The following is a 22,634-nucleotide window of genomic DNA, read 5'->3' on the forward strand; positions in this document are numbered from 1 at the left end:
ATGCTGTAAATGGAATTTAATGAGTGATTCTCGTGATGGCTCAGAAGGCTAGAATGCTGACAAGAATGCAGACAGTAAGACTGCTGATGAAGCTTCAGATATAAGTAAGGACACTATTAGGAATTTGACCAGCAGTCATCTGGATTAAAAGTCTGGCAAGTTATATTTTGTCTGTTCCCTGAGACTTTGTGTAAGGCTGAATTTAAAGGTGACAGACTAGTTTATTTGGAGGAGGAAATTTCAAAGCAACACAGTATTCAGTTAGCAGCACAGGTACTACTGGTTGCTTTTAGCCAAATTCACAGTGAGAATCAAGAGCAAAGAGGAGCAGTGTGGAAAAATTAGGAAAACCTGCAATTTGCCAGAAAAGAAGCTCATTTCAGGGGCTTACAAGGAAGATACTAAAGAGATCAGCATAATTAAAAAGAAGCAAAGTACTTTGCACTTCGACAATAAGAAAGATGCCTTCAGGGCATCTCAGGAATTGAAAAGAGTTTTGTTTGAGGAGAGAGTCTTGGGGGCACTCTGTGCACACAGAGCTACCTAGGGAATTATCTCCCTGGGATTTGTTTCCTGTGTTTAGCCATCAAGGCACTCAGGCCACTGCAGCAGTGGTTTGAACCAGTGTGGATGTGGCTGTCATTGTCCTCATGATGCTGGTTTTGCAGGCATGCAGAATGCAAGAATTCCTGGGTCACTGAGCCTTCTACCAAGATTTCAGAGGAAAGCCTTAGAGGCTGGGCAGTGTGTGGCAGGGTCAGAATCCCTGCAAGCAATTCCTAACAGGGAGATACACGAAGCTTAAGAGTGAAGCTGAAGTTGTGATGGAGACCCCAGGAGTTATAAATGCCAGGTACATGGAACACCTGTCAGGAGAAGCTGCTGTCAGGAAAGAGAGCCTAAGAGAATGGTCATGTGGGTTGCAGCCAGTAAGGCTGAAGGGGTGGTGCTGTCCAAGCACTTTGGACCTCACATCACACCAACTGTCCTGGTAGATATCAAACTGTGGGATTTAATGTTTGCCATGCTGGGTTTCAGTCTTGGTGTGTTCTAGTCCTCCCTTTGTGTGCCCCCATTCCTCCCTATTGGAATGGAATATTTACTCTGTCCCATTGTACCCTAGAACTATATGTTCTTTTGATTCTTATGGGGGCTCACAGCTTAGAATTTGTCTTGAGTCTCAGAGAAGACTCTGGACTTGGATTTTTTGTTTGTTTTTGTTTTGGTGGTGCTGGGGATTGAACCCAGGTCCTTGTGCATGAGAGGCAGGAACTCTACCAACTGAGCTATGCTCCCAGCCCTGGACTTGGATTTTTGATCAGTGGTGGAACTGTTCAGATTTTGAGAACTCTTAGAGATGGAAGGAATTCATCTTGCACTGTGAGGTGGAAATAAGTCTTTGGGGCTAGGGTGGAATGCTATAGTTTGAATCTGGAATGTTCTCCAAAGGCCCATGTATTGAAGTCTTTGTCCCTTCAAAGTCTGTAGCCATCTTGGGAGGTGGTGGAACCTTTGGGACCTAGTGGAAGCAAAGTAAGTAGGTTATTGGAAGCATGGCCTTGGAAGGGTTATTGGGATCCTAGCCCCTTCTTACCTCCCTGTTTCCTGGCCTCCATCAGGTAAGCATCTTCCTTCACTGTGCCACCCCAATGTTCTCCTCACCACAGACACAAAAGCAACAGGTTCAACGGACCATGAACCCAAACTTCCAAAACCATGAGCCAAAATAAACATTGCCTCCTTATAACTTGGGTATCTCAGGTATTTTGTCACAGTAACAGTAAGCTAACACACTTTGTTTTTATTCCCCTACTCTACTGTGGTTATCACAGACTTATTAGTTTTGAATCTGTTATGGTCATCTATAAAAATCTGGCCTGATTTGATTGCTTAATCTCTTAATATTCAAAGGTAAGGCTAAAGTTTCTAACTTTCTTAAACCCTAAGTTTTTCATAAGGGCTGGGCCTCTTTCAGCAATTGAAACATGCTTCTTCTCTGGGGACCTTTCTGGGGAAATTGCCACCATTCCAGTGGAGTCTAGTTGGCCATTATCTGACCTCACATGACTGCATTTAGGTACAATACACCAATACACCCATCGCAGCATGCACTTCAGAATCTCCATTAATGTGTTTTTTATTGACTGTTGGACTCACCTCCATTATCAGGCCTTTGGTACTTGCTTTTAGTTTTTGATGCAGACTTGTTTTGAGAAGATTTCACTTTGTATTTTCCTGTTAGACACTTATTTGGTAGCATGTTGGATATGGGCTTTTCTCTAGAGTTGTCTGAGCACAAATTACTTCAAAAGAAAAAGATATTTTTCTATTTGTAAAAACTAGCTGCTCTTAATTTCCACCTGGAGCAGTCTCAGCTCTTGTCCCTGAGGGCAGTAGTGAGGAGTTAGGTATTTGAGAGAGTAGATAGGCCAGGACTTCACTTGTTCTCTTATGCAGTTAAAGGGTGGTCAGCAAAACCTTCCCTGCTGTCACACCAGGACCCTGAGCTGGCCTCATCCTACTCTGTCAGACATTTATTTCAAATTTTCTGACTGACCCTTAGAAGTGGTTAGATGAGGGCTTCTGAATGGACTGTATGAGATTTCATCAATATAGTTAACCAGAAACAAGTTTATTCAAGAGATAAATTCAGCACAGGTTATTATAGAATATCTTACCCATCATTCTGTAATGATATACACAAAATGCCTACAATCAGAGCTCTACATCTAAGAATGAGACAGACATGTTGGAGCTGTTGTACATGTGCAAACATTATTTTAAAACTGAAGGTAAATTATTCTAATGACCACAGTTGCCTACAGACTTCAGGGAGGATCACATTTCAGAATTGGAAACACCTGAACTAATGAAATGGAAAGATTTGTTCTACTTATAACAAGAGCACCGGTATTCAGGAACAAAGACAGGAAAAAAAAATAAAAGGAAGGTTGTATTCAAGGAAACATTTAGCAGTTTAGTTCAAAACTAGAACCAACGAGCAGCAAGGGAAACATTTCCTTTGCATTTTTGAATTGCTTACGGCATTCACAGGCGCTCAGAGCTGTAACCTATGGCCAACACCAGCCTTCAGGGTCTCTTCTCTTTTACTTTCTGGACATGAGTGCTGATCATCCCCTGCAGCTTTGCACACCTCTCTGCTACTAGAAGGAAGTGATATCAGGGCTGCAGTACCCCCAGTACCTTCAGACCTGAGCCTGTCCCACTCAGTAGTGCCTGGAAGTTAGGTTAGCAAAAATCTATAGAACATGGCTTCAGTACTTGCAGACAAGTAAGGAGAGGCTAATAAATTAGGCCATGATAATACTGTTCCAGTAGCAGCTATCGGAAAGGCATTAAACATTCACTTGTGATATCTAGAGCAGCCCCTAGAATAATCCAAATTCTGCTAATAAATGTTAGCAGACATGGACATGAAGTTAATCAGTTTACTAATTTTTAAATATTAACTGAAAGAAAATAGTATTTGTTTATACTTATAATGTCTCTGAACATATAAGGCTTTCACACTTTATTATCAAGCATAATTAATGGTTCCAGAAAACATTAAGGCCAAGGACCAAAGGTACAGGCCTAATAAAGCATGTTTCTCAGATGCTCAATAGTCTTCGACCTTACAAACTTAGGCTTTTATCCTTCCCTTTAAAGTAGAAGGGATTTTTAAGTCCACAAAGTAAACTTGATCCTGTTCTCTCCATTACAATCTTTGGAAATAATTTTAAACATTCATAATCTTGAAGTCTTCCTATCGCATCTTTAAACACCCCCAAAGCTGCTAGTGATGCAACCTGTTTAAGTAGCTACTGAGAGAAAATGAAAGGCAAGAAATGAAAGGAGGACAAAGTATTGGTTTAAAATTATTGCAGTCTTTTGAAAAGATGAGATGATTCTCCCAGCCACGGCAGTGTCATTCAAGATGGAAGAAGAAGTCCATCCACTTTCCACTTGGCTCCTCCATCAGTATTGTCCTTTGTGTTTCTTAAATAAGGCAGCTGGAAAGACCTCCAGAAAGGTTCCCTCTGTATCCGTTGTTCTGGCTCATAGGACCATGGCTTCCCACACTTGTGTTAACTTCTCTTTGCTGGCTGTGTTGAGGATAATGTGATTCTGATCATACTGCGCACCCCCTGAAAGAAAGAAAAGAGGAAATATGCCCAAGGTGAAGGGACAACAGCAGACACAATTTATACCAATACTCTAGAGCAAACGCACAGGGCGTGAAACTGTGTGCTCCAAGGAAACAGCAGGAAGGAAGCCCTGAACTCCTGTGGGATGAGAGGCTCAACCTATCATAGGCTAGTCTAATGAAATTCATCATGGGACCCCGGCAGCTTCCCATGGCATAGCCTACCTCATGGGGCTCCTTTTCTACCTGATTCTTAAAGGCCAGTGTATGGTCCCTCTTACCATGCCTGAAACTGGGGGCAACAGGGAAACATCTAGAGGGGGAAAAAAGCAAAGAGACCACAGTAGAGTCAGTGGTGAGATCATGAATTTGAGCTCCTAGTGAGGAATAAACAGACCTACACTGGCAGAAAGGCAGTGGGAGTGGCTATCAGAGGCAACAGGTTTCTCGAGAATAATGAAAAAATGGTGATATTAAGTCCAAGGGGAGGATTTAATGACACCCAGAAGTATACACAGAGACCAGAAGCACTCCCACCACCGGGAACTTGGCAAACAAAAATACCCAGCAGTTAAAATGCTAAGTACCTTTGTACTGTAAAAGTAGTGTCATACACCTCATAACTTTTCTTCACCAGAATGTCTGCAAGAAGACTTTCCAAGGATACTTATTGGAAACTTTTGATACTTTGTTAAAACCACCTTCTTTTAATAGAGAAGTATCTTTTATACTCCTGATGGTGAAGTATCATTAACCCAATAAAGGCTTTCTGATTTTCTTTCCATTATGGAATAAACATCCTTTCAGATACCTTATTTTATTTAGCATAAGACTCTGCACCAAGGTGCATTACCAGGGGCTTCAGGGAAATAAAAATCTGTGTGTCTGGTTGCAGGGCATGATTGGTATTGAAATCATGCTTCATCATCAGGCCAAGAAGAAATAAACTTCTTTTCTCCCTTAAATCATTTGCAAAAGGTCTGAAAATTTACATGATAGATCAAGGCAGATGGGGAAGGAAGTCATCTCTTATACTTCTATAAGAAATCAATTTGTCATCACTAATAGTCAAGAGCCTCTCCAGGTACGTGCAGCAAGGTGCCTTGGGCCTTTTTATATCCAAGTCAGCAGTAGGGACTAGTAAATCGTATGCTATCCACCAAGACACAACATGCCCCACTGAAGTTTCAGAAAGTAGTCAGGGCACAGGGCCTTCTCTTTTCAATCTTCAAGATTATAGTATTTGTCATTGTTTTGTGGTACTGGGGATCAAATCCAGGGGCTGTACTGCTAGAGTCCAAGATAAGAGTATCTTAATAATATTTACTTTTTGTGTGTATTGTACCAATTCTAATTGGACTCACGAAGACTAGAAAGATCTTGAGAAATAATCTGAGTCATTAATTTGCCCTTGGGAAGAATTTAATCATCCCAGACTTTTTTCTTCTCTCTTTTTAGAAAATAGGTATATTTCAGGGCTAAAGGTAGAGCTCAGTGGTAAAGTGCTGGATTCGATATGTGAGGCCCTGGATTCAATTCCCAGCACCACAAAAAACAAAAACAAGGGAAAATCAGGTAGATTTCTACTGGACTATATGATACAAAAGATAGTGTTGGATGGGTAGAGAGTATAAGTGACTAAAAATGAAGCACAAAGACCTTTATTTTTTTTTAGCACATATTTGGGGACTGGAAGACACTACGTGGGTTTTTTGTTTGTTTTAACTTACCTTCCCATACAACATGCATAAATGGTGTAAATGAGGCCACCAGTTGTTCTATCATATCTACACCACCTATGTACTGAAATCACACACATGCCTGCCATGTGTGTGAAATGACTAAATATCCTAATTTTTCTAACATTTCCAATTTCATCACCTTTCTTTGTCTTCCCTGGAGGATTTTGAAGCTATCTTACATTGAGGAGTGCTAGTGCCACAGAGTTGATCAAATAAGAATAAAGGCCCGGGTCAATGACTCTTAGCCAGTTACATCTGAGTTCTTGGCAAACAGGACTGAGGAAGAGTAATTTGGAACAAAGTTTCCATCCTCTTTAAAAGAAATCAGTAGCATTTCCTTAAAACACATAACAATAGAAAAATATTGCCTGGAAGATATCCTTTCTACTTTGGTTCACTTTTAGTTTTTGTGATATACAGTTGTTTCATTCATCTACTAATAGTATAATCCTGCCAGACTTTTGATGTTTTTTAAAGTGCTTATGAATCAGCTTCCACTGTTACCATAAGATAAGTCCTGGAATAATACGGGACTATCCAAACAACTTCCTCTCTAAACAGAAGCACAGAGGAAACACACTTGATCTAGTAAGTGTTACAGCAATTTTAACAGGTTCTGGCAATTTGAATGGTTCTGGGGTAGCTCACGGAAACCACAGTCTCCTACTAAGTGCATGGAAGAGGACAGATGTGCTTATTATTTTCCTTGCATTGAGTGTGGTCAGTGCTCTACACCTCCCTGTCCAGAAGATGGCATCATTCTCCCACATGCTGAGAAATTTAAATTCAGTATAACAAGAAATTAAGTAATTATTGCAGCTGCCATACTACATATTGAGACTTCACAAATATACAGGCCACTGTCCTTACTCATGAGGCACTTGACTAATGTATAACTATTCTAGGGAAGGGGCTCTGAGGCCCTAGAGAAGAACCTCCTAGAGTCCCAAGTTCAGGTCAGAGCCAAGGCAGTGGTCACCATTCACTTTGGTATTCCACAGTTCAGCAGAGAGCCTGCCACCTGGTGGGTACCAGTGAATACTGACTGTTGAAGGAACAAAAGGAGAAAAGCTCGAAGGATTACAGGGATCTTAATCCTGGACATAGGGCATTAATGGCACCTGTAAGAAACATGAAGGTCTGCCTAGCCTTCTTTTGGGGACTAAACATATCTGAGTTTTTCTAACATTTCCAATTTTGTCACATTTCTTTGTCTTCTCTGGGGATTTTGAAGCTATTTTACATGGAATGAGGAGTGCCAGTGCCACAGAGTTGACCAAAAGAACAAAGGCCTGGGTCGGTGACTGTTAGCCAGTTTGAATTTTGAGTAATCTTCTCAAGATTGTAAAATGGGTATTGTGCCTGTCTGTATAGTGAGAGAAATCTATTGTATCAAATGTGATATGAGGGATGTATGCTACATAGTAGTTCATTTTCTGAATGTGAGACTTATTTTCTCATATGCAAGGATCCTATGCACATTTTACATAATTTTCTTGTCCCCATCCAGCCTGCAAGCACATTGCTTAATTTGTGCTCAGCCTCTGCCTTCATTCAACTTGGTTTGTCTGCCTGTCTGAGCACCTTTCCAACTTCTCAAGTTCTTTGTGATTTTAATTCCACTGCTAAGTGGATTGGCCACTCTACCTACCTGGAGATCACAGGAATTGATAGGCACTTCTATTCCTAAGCAGTTACCAAAACCCCTGATAAAAAATGTTCTTGATAAGAAGCGAAATCAAGAATCAATAAATGAGATGGTATCAAACTAAAAAGCTTCACAGCAAAGGAAATAATCTGCAGAATGGGAGGAAAATATTTGCCACCGGCACCTCATATAGGTTGTTAATTTCCAGGATATACAAAGAACTCAAAATACCAAAAAAACAAAAACAAAAACCCACAAATAAACAAATAACCCAATCAATAAATGGGCAGATACTTCCTACAAGAAGAAATACGGATGGCCAACAAATATATGAAAAAATGTTCAATTACACTGAGATTTCATCTCACTCCAGTCAGAATACAATTATTGAGAATACAAGTAATAACAAATGTTGGCGAGGATGTGAGGGAAAAAGTACAATAATACATTGCTGGTAGAACTGCAAATTGGTGCAACATTCTGGAAAGTAGTATGGAGATGCTTCAAAAATCTAGGAATGGAACCACCATTTGAACCAGTTATCCCACTACTAGGCATCTATCCAAAGGAGTTAAAACCAGCATACTACAGTGACCCAGCCACATCAATGTTTATAGCAGCTCAATTAACAATAGCTAAGCTATGAAACAAACCTAGGTGCCCCTCAACAGATGAATAGATAAAGAAAATGTGGTATATATACACAATGGAATATTACTCAGACATAAAAAGGACTGACTTTATGATATTTGCCAGTAAATAGAAGGATCTGGAGATTACCATGCTAAGCGAAATAAGCCAATCTCCCCAAAATCAAAGATTGAATGTTCTCTCTGATATGTGGATGCTAACACACAACAAAGTGGGGAGGGGATGAATAGAAGTTCAGTGGATTAGACAAAGGGGAATGAAGGGAAGTGACAGGGTATAGGAATAGGAAAGACAGTTGAATGAATCTATCATGACTTATGTCCATATATGAATCCATCACAGTGAATCTCCATATCATGTACATCCACAAGACTGGGATCCTAATTAGAACAAGATATATTCCATGTATGTATAATATGTCAAATATACTCTGCTGTCATGTATAACTAAGAATAACAAATAAGGGGGAAAAAAAGTTCATGCTGTATTTTCCATTGTCCAGAAGTGTCTTAAAAACCAGACTAAGTTGTTTTTTTTTACCCTTACATCTTGGTTTTTAATGACGGCATTGGCCTACAGTCCTGATTAAAGTAAAAATCGAACCAACTTCTAGTGGTGAGTTAGAATGGAGTACAGAGTGAAGTATGTTTACATTATCACTGGTTTACTGTGTAGCAAAACAATCATGCCAGCTCTCTTGATAGGAAATAGAAAAGTGCCCATTAATAATTTAAAACAAAATTGCCCCAGATGACATGAATACTTGGTCTTCATTTGCTTGTAAATGGCAACAACAGTAATTCTCTGAATTCCATTATAATATTAGGTCAGTTTTGTTTTCCATTTTTTTTAAAGTACCATCAATGGTTCCCCTAGTTTGGTCCTCAGACCAGCAGCATCAGTAGCACCTGGAAACCTGTTAGAAAAGCAAATTCTTGGGTATCCCTCCAGACCTATTGTATCAGGAACTCTGAGGATGAGACCCAGCAGTCTTTCCTTAAACAGTCTTGCAGGTAATTCTATAACAGATATGTTTTGAGGACCACTGGCCCAACTCACTCTTCCAAGAAGCACCATCCATTTACCCTGGATAAATGGCATTGAACACATGTTCTACTGAAATCATCCTCTGTTAATTCCTTTTGGTCTTAGATCTTTTCAATGAAAGGCTACATGTATATACATGAGAACCATCAACTATACTATGATAACAGCCTTTTAGATTATTATTTTTATAATAAAAACAGGGTAGGGGTTGTAGCTCAGTGATAGAACACATGCCTAGCATGCTTGGACTCTGGTTTCCATCCCTAGCACCTAAAAAAAAAAAAAAAAGGTTTGGAAATGAGCCTGTATCCAGATCCAGCTCAGCTCTCACAGGTGTGAGATCATGGCCAAACTGACTAATGCCTCTGAGCCTTAGGATTTGGGGCTTAAAATGGGAAGGGAGAGAGGAGGGAGGAAGAGAACACAGACCTCTTAGGGCTGCTATGAAGCATGATCTCACAAGCTAATGTGTGTGACATGTTCAACACAGTGGCTGGCACCTAGTAGGGGCTCTCTTACTGTGATAGATGTAAGGTGTCCTCCCAAAACTCCTGTGTTAATGCAGGAATGTTTGGAGGTAAAATGATTAGATTATGAGAGCTATGCCCTAATCAGTCCATCATAGTTTGAATGGACTGACTGGGTGCTAACTGAAGGCAGGTGGAGCGTGGTTGGAGGAGGTGGATACTGGAGGAGGTGTCCCAGAAAGTGTGTCCCTCCCCCCCCTTCTCTCTTTGCTTCTTGATCCCTCCCTCCATGAGCTGAGCAGCATTCCTCTGCTGGGCCCTTCCCCCATGATGTGCTGTTCACTAGGACCCAAAACAATGGAGTCAGCCATCTATGAACTGAGACCTCAGACACTGTGAGCCCCCCTCAAAAAAACTTCCTCCTATAAGTTGTTCCTGTCAGGTGTTTTGGTCATAGTGATGAAAAAGCTAACAAAAACACTTACCATTCATAGTGTACTTATCATTTTCAGAGGAGATTTTTCCTTAACTGAAGCAAGGGTACATTATAATAAAGGAAATGATCCTTACCTTTGATATCTAAAACTAAATTGGGCTTCAGTTTGCTGTGGATCCTGCCATCTGGCTTCATGCACCAGAGCTGACTGTCAACACTCTGGTCGAGTGCCAGACCCAGCTTTGAGCCAGATGTTACCAGGCTGCCCACGATTGTCAGGCAGCAGTCCTCTGCTATCTGTGTAGTGGAAAAAAACAAAGCATTAGAGAAGGAGACATATTCAAGTCTCACAGCAATTATTCCTCTAGTTAAAATGATTTTTTTAATTATCATAGTTCCTGACTTCATTTATCCCACATGAAGCATTTTAGCTTTTAGCCAGAATAACTAGACTCAGACAACAACTATTTATGACCTTTATTTCAGAGGACATGAGTAATGGAAAGTTCTCAGTTCTCGTCCATCATAAAGAGACTTCTGCCCTTGACAAGACTCTGTATTACTCTTAAGTCTCAGGACATTGAAACTCCCCATTGTGATATTTTTCTCTGTTAGAAGTGACTGTGATCTGAGGCTGGGTCTGTAGCTCAATCTCTTCCCCTCACCCCCACCACACACACCTGCCTCTGCTTGGCCTGACCTTCTAGTATATGACTGCACTTCTAATGCTATAGCACTGGAGTGGCTACAGGGCATTTTATCATTTTAATACTTGAAATTGCGTTTATTAGCTTCTCTTGTCTTTCCTTCAGGAGAAATGTCTAAAATTTCCTAAATAGGCATGCTATCCACTATAAAAAGAGAAGAAACTACAAGCTCACCAGAGAGTGTTTTAATGCAAGGAGTTTAAGAGTCTTTCCCTGAAAAGAATTTACCCTTAATATATAAACATTGTATTACAGTCATAAGTTCACATACCGCAGTGCTATAAAAGTAAATAAAAGTTTTTTAAAAGCTCACTAAAAGAGTACTATTCTAGGCTGGGGATGAAATTCAGTAGTAAAGCACTTGCCTAGCATATTCCAAGCCCTGGGTTCAATCCCCAGCACCTCAATCAATCAATCAATCAGTTAGTGCCTATTCAGTACCTATCAGTCAGTACCTAGTCTATTGTACCTATTCTATGTCCAGATGAAAGCATTGAGATCAGTTGTGACACTTCACTTATTTCATTTACCTAATGAATTAAAAGTTTTTAAACAATATCACTGAATTGTTGTTAGAAATAACTGTTGGAAGCACTATTTTATTGCATTAAGATAATTCCAAGACAGAAATGGGCTTCTCTTCATGCTTCTATGTTTCAGCTACTTCTGTTTCTCGTGCCGCTGCTTCTATGCGTGTCTAAACAGTGCTTCTGTTTTCGAAAGGCTGATTCTCCCTCAAGCATGGCAGACCCAATGAGCAAATGTGCTCCTCCCCATGAGACTGTGTGCCTTCTGCTGACTCACGGGCACCAAGTTTTTAAAATACCTGGAGCCAACAGTCAAGCCCATAAAGTTAAGGAGTAAAGAAGAGACCTACAATAGAAGCGTGAACTTCTCTCGTAAAATCTGTCTACATTCAGCTTTTAAATGTCTGTGGGGACAAGAGTGATGCAAGAGGGCGATGGGCCATCCTCCACTTCACGGCATGTGACCATTAGGAAATGGATGATGTGCACCCAGGGCCCTCTCTTCACCCTTCCTCCTGTACTGTGTGTTCTCCAAAACAGAAACAAACCAAGAGTGATTTTGGTTGATGCACTGGGACTAGAGTTTACTTCTGTAATAAGTAGATTAAGGAAAGGAGAAGAATAACAATCATTTCCTTTTTCTATTACAATATAAAAACGAGTATAAATAGAAATACTCTATCTTGGATCAGTACTAAATTTACCTCCCATTTTAGGTTCCTAAGACTGGTTCATCAGAGCTGAGGAATATTTTCATGGAAAAAAAAAAAAAAAAGACACCTTCCAATTTATTTGCAAAGTGCTCCAGGAATCATGAGTAGTATCTACTTGAAGAAAGATCAAAGGCATGATAAAGGATGAATTACCTCCTGGCAAAGGTATTCTAGACCCCTGCCTAGTCCAAAAAGCTCACCCTGCATTTGATGCATCCTTCTTGATAAATCCAAATCTGATCATCAGCACCAACATCTTCCATGACCTGTATTCTAAGAAGCTTCAAATCCTCTAAGTTGCCATTGGTTGACATGAATAACCCTGTTGCTTTGTTTCGAAGTCTGAAACAAATTCGTTTCTAGAAGACAAAAACCCCAGCAATAGTCACATACAAACTGTGCTGTTAGAAACACTGAATAAGCATTAATATTTGGAAGAAGTCAAAGTGAAGTATGGATAAGGGATAATTATTATACTTGAGAGCCTCAGAGGTTTCAAGATTTTCTCAATGATAAGAGTTTGACAACATTTCAAAGTGCCGAGGGCAGGGACCCTGCCTATGGACACACCAGAGCTTGGAACATACCATGTCTGATGTTAGCATTTCTGAAGCAGCCACCCCACATGTTGCCCAAATACTGAGCCTAAATACTGAGGGGGTGGGGGAGGAGCCAATTTCAAACTTTAGAAACTCAAAGTTGACTTGTACTTTCAAAAAAGAAAAAAATTTCAGAGAAGATTCACAGCAGGAGAAAGGAAAACATACCTGAACAAAGGGTCTTAGAGAACCTATTTGGCGACAGCCACTGAATTCATACCAACTAGGTACTTCTGCTGGTGACAATAGGAACTGCCGACCTCTGTAATTTCCATATTCATAAGTAATCCATCTGGGGGTGAGGAGAGGAAAGGAGATAACCATAGGAAATGGAAATTTTCTTTTGACAATGGGCCCTAACAATTACATCTATTTTTAGAATGCTTTCTCAAATTCTGGACTGAACTGTATACTTTAAATATACATTGGTTAGGGGGATGAAACTATTTTCTAGAACACTTAAGTCAGCCTTTTTTTTTTTTTTTGACAAATAGCAGATTTTGGGTACAGTCTCAAAAAGAAATTGGTAATCTTTTTCCTCCAATAAAACAATGAAATAAAGATGATCTTTTAGTAGGACTCCACAGTCCTTCCTGAGAGTTGTTCTTAAAACATCCGCAGTTTATGGATCTTTATTTAAATAGTTAATATTTGCAAATTCTTAATATGCAGCATTAGTTAGTGTTAAAGATTAAGTAAAAAATAAATTTTTGTTTAAAATGAGTAAAATCAATAAAAATGTTAAAAAGATACTCAGGTTCCTTCCCCCCAAATGCTGGAGCTGGCACACCAAAATGTTACTTTAGCCATCTTATCATAAAATATTTAATAGAACCTACTGAAAAAAACCACCCATAGTTCTAATTTTTAAAATAACTACAGTCCCCTCACCCCAACATTTGGTATACAGGTAGACCATACCTGTTATTTTATAAATAAAAATGTACTACATTAATGATACTACTACTACTTTTTTTTTTTTTTCTGGTACCAGGGATGGAACCCAGGGGTGCTTAACTACTGAGCCATATCACTAGCCCTTTTTATTTTTTTTATTTTGAAACAGGGTCTCACTGACTTGTTCTGGGCTTGCTAAGTTGCTAAGGCTGGCTTTGAACTCATGATCCTCCTACTTCAGCCTTCCAATTTGCTGAAATTATAGGTATGTGCAGCAGTGCCGAGGAGTTACTTATTCATTTGTATGTCCTACTCAATTTCAAAATCAGTCAAAGTTGAAAAAAAAAAAAATCTTCCCATCTGTCAGTCACTTCTAGTCAAAGAAAAAGCTTAACCTTTAGCTTCCAAATCAAAGGACTTGGTCTTTCAAAGGAATAAGAAAAATCAGCTTTTTCTTCTTTGCTAAAAAAGGTGCCCCATAAATTTGCTGAGCACTGTATGCAAAGCATTCCCCTGGGGACTTCAAGAGGTGTTAAAGACAAAGTCCTTATCTGAAGCTAAAAATTCAAATAAGGAGATGAAAGATGGTTTACATATGGCTTTTCCCACCAAGAAAGGAAGAGCTATATGTCCATTCATTTAAGGTAAGGAAGGAAAGAGGGAAATCTGACCAACCTTAATTTTTGTAAGGCAGGCACAGAGAAACAAATATCACATGATCTCACTTCTTTGTGAAATCTAACACAGTTGAACTCTTAGAAGTAGACAGTAGAAAGGTAGTTACTACAGGCAGTGGGTGGAAGGCCCGAGGGTGAGATGTTGGTCAATGGATACAAAGTTACAGTTAGGAACAGACAGGAGGAATAAGTGTTGTTCTGCATAACAAGGTAACTATAATGAAGAATAATGTATGTTTCAAAATAGCTAAAAAAAGGATTTTAAATTGATTTTCTCAGCACAGAGAAATGATAAATATTTGAGGTGATAGATAAGCTAATTAATATTATTTAATCATCCCACAATGTATACATGTGTCAAAACACCACTTTGTACCCCATAAGTAATACAATTATCAGTCAATTTAAAATATTTTAAAAACTTAATTTTAGGGCTGGGGTTGTGGCTCAGCAGTAGAGTGCTCGTTTAGCACATGTGAGGCCCTGGGTTCGATCCTCAGCACCACATAAAAATGAATAAATAAATAAAATAAAGGTATTGTGTCCATCTACAACTAATAAATAAATAAATTTTTTAAAAACCCTAATTTTAAATATTATATTTTTTGCCTGGGGTGGTGGCACATGCCTGTAGTCCCAGCTACTCAGGATGTTGAGATGTGAGGATCACTTGAGCCTGGGCAACACAATGAAACCATGTCTCTCTCTCTCTTTTTTAAAACTTTTTTTTTAGTTGTAGATGGACACAATATCTTTGTTTTATTTATTTATTTATTTAGTTAGTTTTATGGTGTGCTGAGGATTGGACCAGTGCCTCATGCATGTGAGGCAAGGGCTCAACCACTGAACTACAATCCCAGCCCCAAGAGACCCTATCTCTTTAAAGGGGAAAAAAATCGATTTTATTGGATTAACAAGTAGATAACTCACTTACATGCCACCAAGAACCTGAACAGAGCGTATTTGTGTGTTAAATCCCAGGGATTGGAGATTAACTGTCTCTGCATTAAGTTCAATCTTTTTTCCTTTGAAATTTTCTCTTTCATAAAGAATAATTGTTGGTTCAGAAAATTCCTGTTTGGAAACAAAAATAGTGTTCTGTTATTCATCTGTTAATAATTGGAAGCTTATGTGAAAATGATCTGAGTACAAGGACAAAGCACAAGACTGCCAGATGTGGCTGATTCATAAACTCCCTTTCCTGGGAAGCCTGGTGACTACATGCTACGAAGTGCAGGGAAAGGATAGAGGGGCTGCAAGTTTCCCCACTGCACATAAAGGCAGGTCCACGCCAATCATGTTAAGTAGCAGAGGAAAAGATCCCAGCCAGAGAAATGCAGACATACGTGGAATATCAACACTTTTGACAGAATTTATTTTCACCCTAGCCTTTTTCAGTAGTATTCCTAGTTAAGGAGATGTCCCTTTGCAGCTATTTTCAAATGTTTTTGTTTTTTGTGTTAATAAGATTAGGATTCTATATACTCACGCTCCCAAACCTTCCTGTAGGCATCATTGTCTGGGGGAAAGAAAACAGGATGGAAGCCCCAGTTTCAAACTGTTAATCATTTTAAAGAGAACAACAACACACCAGTTCACTGATTTCAGAAAAATGAAATGTTGGCAGTTTATGTTCGTTTTCAAATTACAAACCCTTATGACCCTAGACTAAGCTCTAATGATAATACTCCTAAGATCATAAATGATACATCAAAAAAGTAGGTGGGGATTGTAATTATTTCCCCACCTGCTTAAAGTTCTGTGGCAAGGGTGCGGCACTTTACTGCTTCGTTTATGTGGATATGCCCTGACATGTAGGAAAGATTTCGTCCACCCATCAACAGAGCAGATTAATATGTGGAGGTGGTTTGCATGTTCTAGGAATTAGGTTATATAAAACACACAAGGAGGAAACAAGACAAAAATTGTACTCATCTAACTACTTTGCATGTTTACTGCAATTTTCTCTAAAATGACATCCCCAAAATGTTCCCAACCCTCAAGATTAATATCAAGAATCAATTAAACAATTCTGAAGTATTAAATTACAATTAAAAATATATAGGGCTGGGGATGCAGCTCAGTAGTAGAGTGTCTAGCCTGCAACAAGGCCTGCCCAGGTTTGATCCCCAGCACTGCACATCCACAAAAATGTATATTTTTACTATGGGCAAAAATGTCTGTTCCCTCACAATCAAAATTTAAAAGGACATCACAGATGATGTAGACACTTACAGGTAAGTGTCTGAGAGCTGTGAATATAAATGCCTAGCTCTGATTAAGGAATAGCATTTGAAAACCTCAAAATATATACTTGAAGGTAGCCTTTAGAATTTTAGGCAAAAGTAACTATCAGAAAGTCTTATTCCATTACTTGTAAGCTAATGAATCTTACCACATCATTCCATGTTTCACCAATACTATTTTCATGTCTCAATAGCATTTTGTCATTTAAACTGGCAGGCATGGATAATAGAAAGCCAACTCACATGTTCTTCCTATCTTTAAAATCATCATGTACATATGTTTAAAGCCTTTTATGAGATCAGTTACCAAGAACTAAAAAAAAAATTTCCAAAATTGCAGACACACTTAGACTTAAATATCGGAAAATTATCTTGCAGTTGTGTTGTTCTATTACTTGGACTACGTCAAAATGAAAAATTTCTGTCCAAAAGGGGGCACTATAACCTGGATTAACACTTAGAAGTCATTTGAAAATTTCTCCTACAAGAGTCATAATGGTCTAAAAAACTACCAGGAATTTCTGCAAATCAGTAACAACCCTAAAGGATACAGAAAAACAAATAAGGAGGCGGACAAAGGCTATAAATTGGCAATTTACCAATCAGAATATGACAAATAAATTACATGAGCTACCAACCTAACAGTGATGTACAAATCAACCCAACAGTGACATAATACTTTCTACCCATTCCATCAAATTGACATGAGAAAGAGAATACACAGTTGTGATAATGTGGGAAGCAGGCATCGGAGTGCCCCACCAGTGGGAAGAGGTGGTGGGATCTGGCAGCACCAAGTGAGATCCAGCACTTCCACTCCCTAGTCATCCCCAAGAGACTCCCACATGTCCCAGCAGGATAAGCATATGAGGATCCAATAAGTAACACAAGGTGTGGAATACATGTATAGTTAGCTAACAATCTACATGTACATATAGCAAAACGGATGGCTCTTGAAAGTTCTTGATGTTAAGTAGCTACATTTATAAGCACGAGAATTGTAGCATAAGGTTTATATAAATCAAAAGCCTAAATACAGATCTTTCAAAAACATACATTTTACAAGACTATCCAAGCTATATTCCAAAAACACATTAGAATGGGTGCCTGTGAAAGGGAGAAGGATACAAATATGGTAGGAAGTAGAGAAAAACAACACAGGAGAGGGTCCTTGAATTATCCCATAATGACAGTGGCCTGTGACTAACCTAACACCCTGCCCCAGAAGTCTGAGAAAACAGCAAACAATTTATACATTACAGACATATAAAGACATCAAAAGTGACAGGATGGAGAGCTCACTGCAACTGTTTTCTTGTCTCCAACGTTAATCCCTAAGTAAGTTCTAGATGCTGGTTTCCTGCTCTAATCATCAGCTATGAGGACCATACATTTCTGAAATCCTGTGTTCACACTGACATACTTACCACATCTATGAAACGAAGAGACTTGAAAGTTGCTCCAGGCAGGCATCCCATTGCAGAGAGACAAGGATAGTGGCCTTCTTCCAACACATACTGATTGCCAGAGAAATTTTCTCCATCGTATGCAACCCAGCTACAGTAGGAAAAACCACACACGCAGGATGCAATTTGAGCATTTCTACTCAATAAGTCTGAATTTTAGAGGAAGACTGCCATACCATAAACATGAGGCTTATGGCTAACTCTTCTTTCTTCAAAAATATCTGGATATATTTACTTCATTTCATCTCATGACAAATTCATATTCATAAGTTATATAAATTATATAACTTATGAATATAAGATATATATATATAAAATTCATATAAATTAACTTTGCATTTTGGAAACAAAACTTTCTTTTCTGTGAAATGACCCTTGGTTTTACTTCCCCACCTCCCAGCCTTCCTTGCTCCTCTCATAGGTGCCACCTATCCCCAGCTCATGTAGCTTCAGGCCTAGGAGTCCTCTGTTATAATTTTTCTTCAACCATCAAAGCTGTCAGTCACCAAGATATATTGATATCCTCCCAAAATTTCTCTTATACTTCCCTTTACTCTTTACCCTCATTTCCAACAGCTCTGGCCTGGGCCAGGACTCAAAAATATCATAGTGACTTAGACAAATCACTTGGCCTCTTAAGGCCTCAAGATTATAGATAAAATGGTGATATATCATGCTTCCCTAGATTCTAAATGCCCCCTTAAATTCTACAAATGCTCATTGAGGACAATTGCATGTCAGGCATTTTCCTGATCTAGAGACACAGGAGAAAACAAAACAAGTCCCTATTCTCCTTAATTTATACTTTACAAAGAGTTGAGACAGGCAACAAAACCAAGTGCATGTCTGACAGTACTACATGAAGCAAGGGGGAATAAGGAACAGCCAGGTTGAGATGGAGCCATGTGCTAAGCAGCTCTGAAGCCTCACCATCAGTGTATGTATTTGAACATGAAGCGAGTGCTCTTTCACTGTGAGATGCTAAGTGATATGGAAGTGTGGCTTATAGGATCAAAGGAACCATTACTATTATCATTAGACTTAATTCCTCATCAATTCTTATACAGACTGCTCCAACATTTTCCTGACCAAGTTTCCCAGACCTTAGACCCTCCCCTTTCTAAGGAAGCTTTGGTAAAACCATTGTTTTTCAGCTTGGCTGGTTGAGCCCAAGGCCTTTCCCATCTTGGGTTTCCTGTGGCATTCAGAGAAACTCTTGTTGCCTAGGGGGAGTCTTTGCAGTGTGAGCTCACCCTCCCAGTACAACCTGGCTTGCTTCTTTCCAACAAGAGGCTCCAGCTAGGAGGGATGGTGTGTTCCTGGATCAGCATGAACACCAACCCCACCCCAGCCATGTGCTTTCTTCATCTGCCTTGTGTACAGAATGTGCCTATTGTATTACTGTCTGCTATAAAACAATCTACTTTGTGAGGTACCTTAGATATTATCTAGGGTCCAGCTCTCCTTTTATAGATGAGGGAGCAGGTGTGTGGAGTATGGAATTTGACATGAATTCCTCGCACACTGAGGTGACCTTCAACTTCTCTAACCCACACTGATGTCCACATCCTCTGGCATCTAGCACTCAGATGCTGCAAAGTGTACTTCTGAACTAAGATGGTGGTTTCATAGAGTGCCAGGCACCTGATGACTATTGCAAAATTGATTTGTGAATTGTATTTTATCCCAGTGATCCCACTCTGCAACTCCATTGTTTTGCTTACCTGCCTCCTAAAACTCGGCAGGACTTGGTAGAAAACGAATCATCAATTTGATCTGTTGTTTCTTCAAATCTTTGACTTTGACCTTGAAACTGTGGTTCTGAAAACAAGTGAATCTTTGCAAAAGTAAACAGAACACACAAAATTATTTCCCTAAAACATGTTAACACATTCAACTTTTGAATTGATGACCCAAAACTGACCTGCTAACTTGTTACAGCAAACTGGTGTGAACTTTACGAATCCTTTAATTTTCTACTATTGTATTAATGATCAATTAGAAACATGTTGGCTATACCATTCATGACTATTTAATTCAGCAGCATCAAAGGACAATCCAACAACAGAGGCAACTTTCTATAGAACACCCTATTGTTAACAAGCTATGAGGCATTTTAAAGCTTTATTGTGGCCAAAAGTAATTATTCATCTGTTCTAAAATTAACAATAAACTGCATTTTGGAAATATATAGTATATTTTCTTCCCTCTCAATGGAAGATACTTGCTGACTTATTAGAATCATTCATATGCCAATAAAGGAAACTAGAGTGATGTTTGTACCTCTGTAATTATGGCTGTCTGAACATTTCCATTAAAAAGCTTAAATAACAAATGCAACACTGCAGTTGATTTGGGAGTCTGCAATCATCAAAAGGCTTGAGTGAGACCATATAAAATGCCAGTCTAATGCAGACACAGCAAATATGAAAATTCATTCTACCATTTATCATGATAACTATATGCTATTGTTTGAAATATTTATCTTAGTATGTTAATGTAAACTGATTCAATGTGATGATATAGATTTCAGCTTTACATGATAATTTACATGATAAGAATATAAGAAAAATTTAGACGTGGGTCAGTGCTACCAATTAAGCATTAAAGCTAACATCTTATTTTTAAAATACAACTGATGAATTATTGTATAATGGTGTATTAAGAATTGTAATGCAAAATAAATAAATAAATAGTACAATTGATGTACATAAAGCCCTAGGTTTAATCCCTAGCCAAAAAAAAAAAAAAAAAGGAGGAAAGGAGTAGAGAGACGAGGATGAAAAGAAAATAAAAAATACAATTAGGTTTTCCAGCATAAAAATGGGTGAAATTAACAAAATGTCCCACATATCTGACACTTAACACATAAGTCAGCTTTTCAGTGAAAGGTCCCTTAATTATTTTAAAGAAAAGAAAAGAATAGAAAAGAAAGAAAACAAAACTGGAATATTTTTAAAAATTACCTGGTTTCGTCTCCTTGGGCCAGTGAAAGAATCCTAAAAATTTTAAAAAGGAAGAGAAAAGGAAATTAATAGAGCAAACATATTGAAGAAACTTTCTCTTTCAGACCATTAGCAATTACTGTTAAAATAACCTCAGAATATTTCCTGTAGCAGTCAATAATGTGTGAACCAGAAGTATACATTATGAAAATCCCAAATTGATACAAATATTTTTTTTTTTATTTTTTAGTTTGTTGATAGATCTTTATTTTATTTATTTATATGTGGTGCTGAGAATCCAACACAGTGCCTCACACATACCAGGCAAGTGCACTACCGGTGAGCCCCAGCCCCAGCCCCAGCCCCAGTTAAATATTCTTGTACAAACATATAAGTCCTTACCAAACTTATGGGTTGGACAGAAGAGATCTTACAATTTTTGCCTCCCCAGTCCTCAAAACTGGTGTAAAAGCCTTTATCCAGAACATACTGTTCTCCAGTGAAGTCAGGATTTTCATAGGCTACCCATCTAAAGAAACAAAAACAGTGATCAGTTATCACTCCTATTTTACATATAAAACTGTCATATAAATATGGGTAAATAGGTATCATATGGAAACCTTCATTTATTTTACTAATCAACAACCATAATATTTCTGAATCTCCATTAATCTTTAGGAATGACGAATCAAAATGACACATGACAAATCAAAATGGTAGGCAAAATCTAAAAAGTCCTAGCTACTCATGATGCTTAGGTGGGAGGATCACTTAAGCCCAGGAGTTCAAGACCAGCCTGGGCAAGATAGTGAGACTTCACCACCTAAAGACACAAAAAAACAAAGTATCTTTACATTAACTTTGTGATGTTCTTATTTATCAAATCCCTATTCCTTGAGGAAGCTCCAATAAGGGTATTTCCTTTTGTATTTTCCTAATTCTCTTCTAAGGAAACAAATTGAACTTTCAAGAAGAACCTATTCCTTTTAATAAGCAAACAAAAATTCTTTTTGTTATCAACATTAAAATATTTCTGCAGAAAGATTTTAACAGGAAGTTATGTCCCTATTATACAATAAAACACATTAAAATAAGTTAAATGCTAAAAAAATGCAGCTAATTAAGATTTTGTTTCAAACATTATTTCCAGCATCATAGAATGGTATAATAAGCAAAACCAAACTCACAGAAATACTCCAATCTCTTGTGAATGTTTTCATTTGTTATCTTTTCAGTGATCTAAACTTGGAGAGAAAAATCAACAAAACTAACTATTCCTATGTTATTTCCTATTTAAAGATAAAGTCTTTGAAGGGAAAATGGTTTTTCAATTCTGTTGTATTCAAGAAAGATTCGGTGTCTACTCCTTAGTTAATTCGTTGATCTAATGATCATCCCATAATACAATATATTGTATTCAGAACTTTCCAAAGTGCTCTCACATCTACTAAATTACACTTATCAAAGGAAGTACTGGTGTGCCCAATTTACAGATGGGAAAAATCTAAAGACATAGAAAAGTTAATTCATTCATATACACTGAGTAAACACTGATTGCCCTTTTGCCATGTGCCAGGAACTAGACTGGCACTAAGAATACAATGAAAAAAACAAAATCCCTAAGTTCTTAGATGCGTGAGAAGCATGACAAGGAATTATTTGTTGCTGTTTGTTCTGAATGGAAAGTGACCTGTCCAAGCTGACACAATCAATTAGTGG

General features: G+C 38.4%; 1 protein-coding gene across 3 annotated transcripts in view; it reads right to left on the bottom strand.

The window, feature by feature from the left end:
• Window positions 1–2,611: 2,611 nt before the first annotated feature.
• The window catches only part of Crybg1 (crystallin beta-gamma domain containing 1), a 196,893-nt gene continuing 176,870 nt past the window's right edge, over window positions 2,612–22,634 (bottom strand). For all 3 annotated transcript variants that reach the window (XM_046430597.2, XM_058575313.1, XM_058575314.1), the window contains 9 exons: window positions 21,318–21,444; window positions 20,937–20,969; window positions 19,695–19,807; window positions 17,932–18,061; window positions 15,193–15,332; window positions 12,853–12,976; window positions 12,286–12,444; window positions 10,273–10,435; window positions 2,612–4,148 (listed from right to left, as the gene is read on the bottom strand). In XM_046430597.2, the coding sequence (XP_046286553.1) occupies window positions 4,060–4,148; window positions 10,273–10,435; window positions 12,286–12,444; window positions 12,853–12,976; window positions 15,193–15,332; window positions 17,932–18,061; window positions 19,695–19,807; window positions 20,937–20,969; window positions 21,318–21,444 (1,078 nt within the window). In that variant the 3' untranslated portion in view covers window positions 2,612–4,059. The remainder of the gene's footprint in view (window positions 4,149–10,272; window positions 10,436–12,285; window positions 12,445–12,852; window positions 12,977–15,192; window positions 15,333–17,931; window positions 18,062–19,694; window positions 19,808–20,936; window positions 20,970–21,317; window positions 21,445–22,634) is intronic.

This window comes from Marmota monax, unplaced genomic scaffold (assembly GCF_021218885.2).
Source record: "Marmota monax isolate L192 unplaced genomic scaffold, Marmota_monax_Labrador192_F-V1.1 WCK01_AAM20220418_F8-fsc00013, whole genome shotgun sequence".
In the NCBI taxonomy this organism is placed as follows: domain Eukaryota; kingdom Metazoa; phylum Chordata; class Mammalia; order Rodentia; family Sciuridae; genus Marmota; species Marmota monax.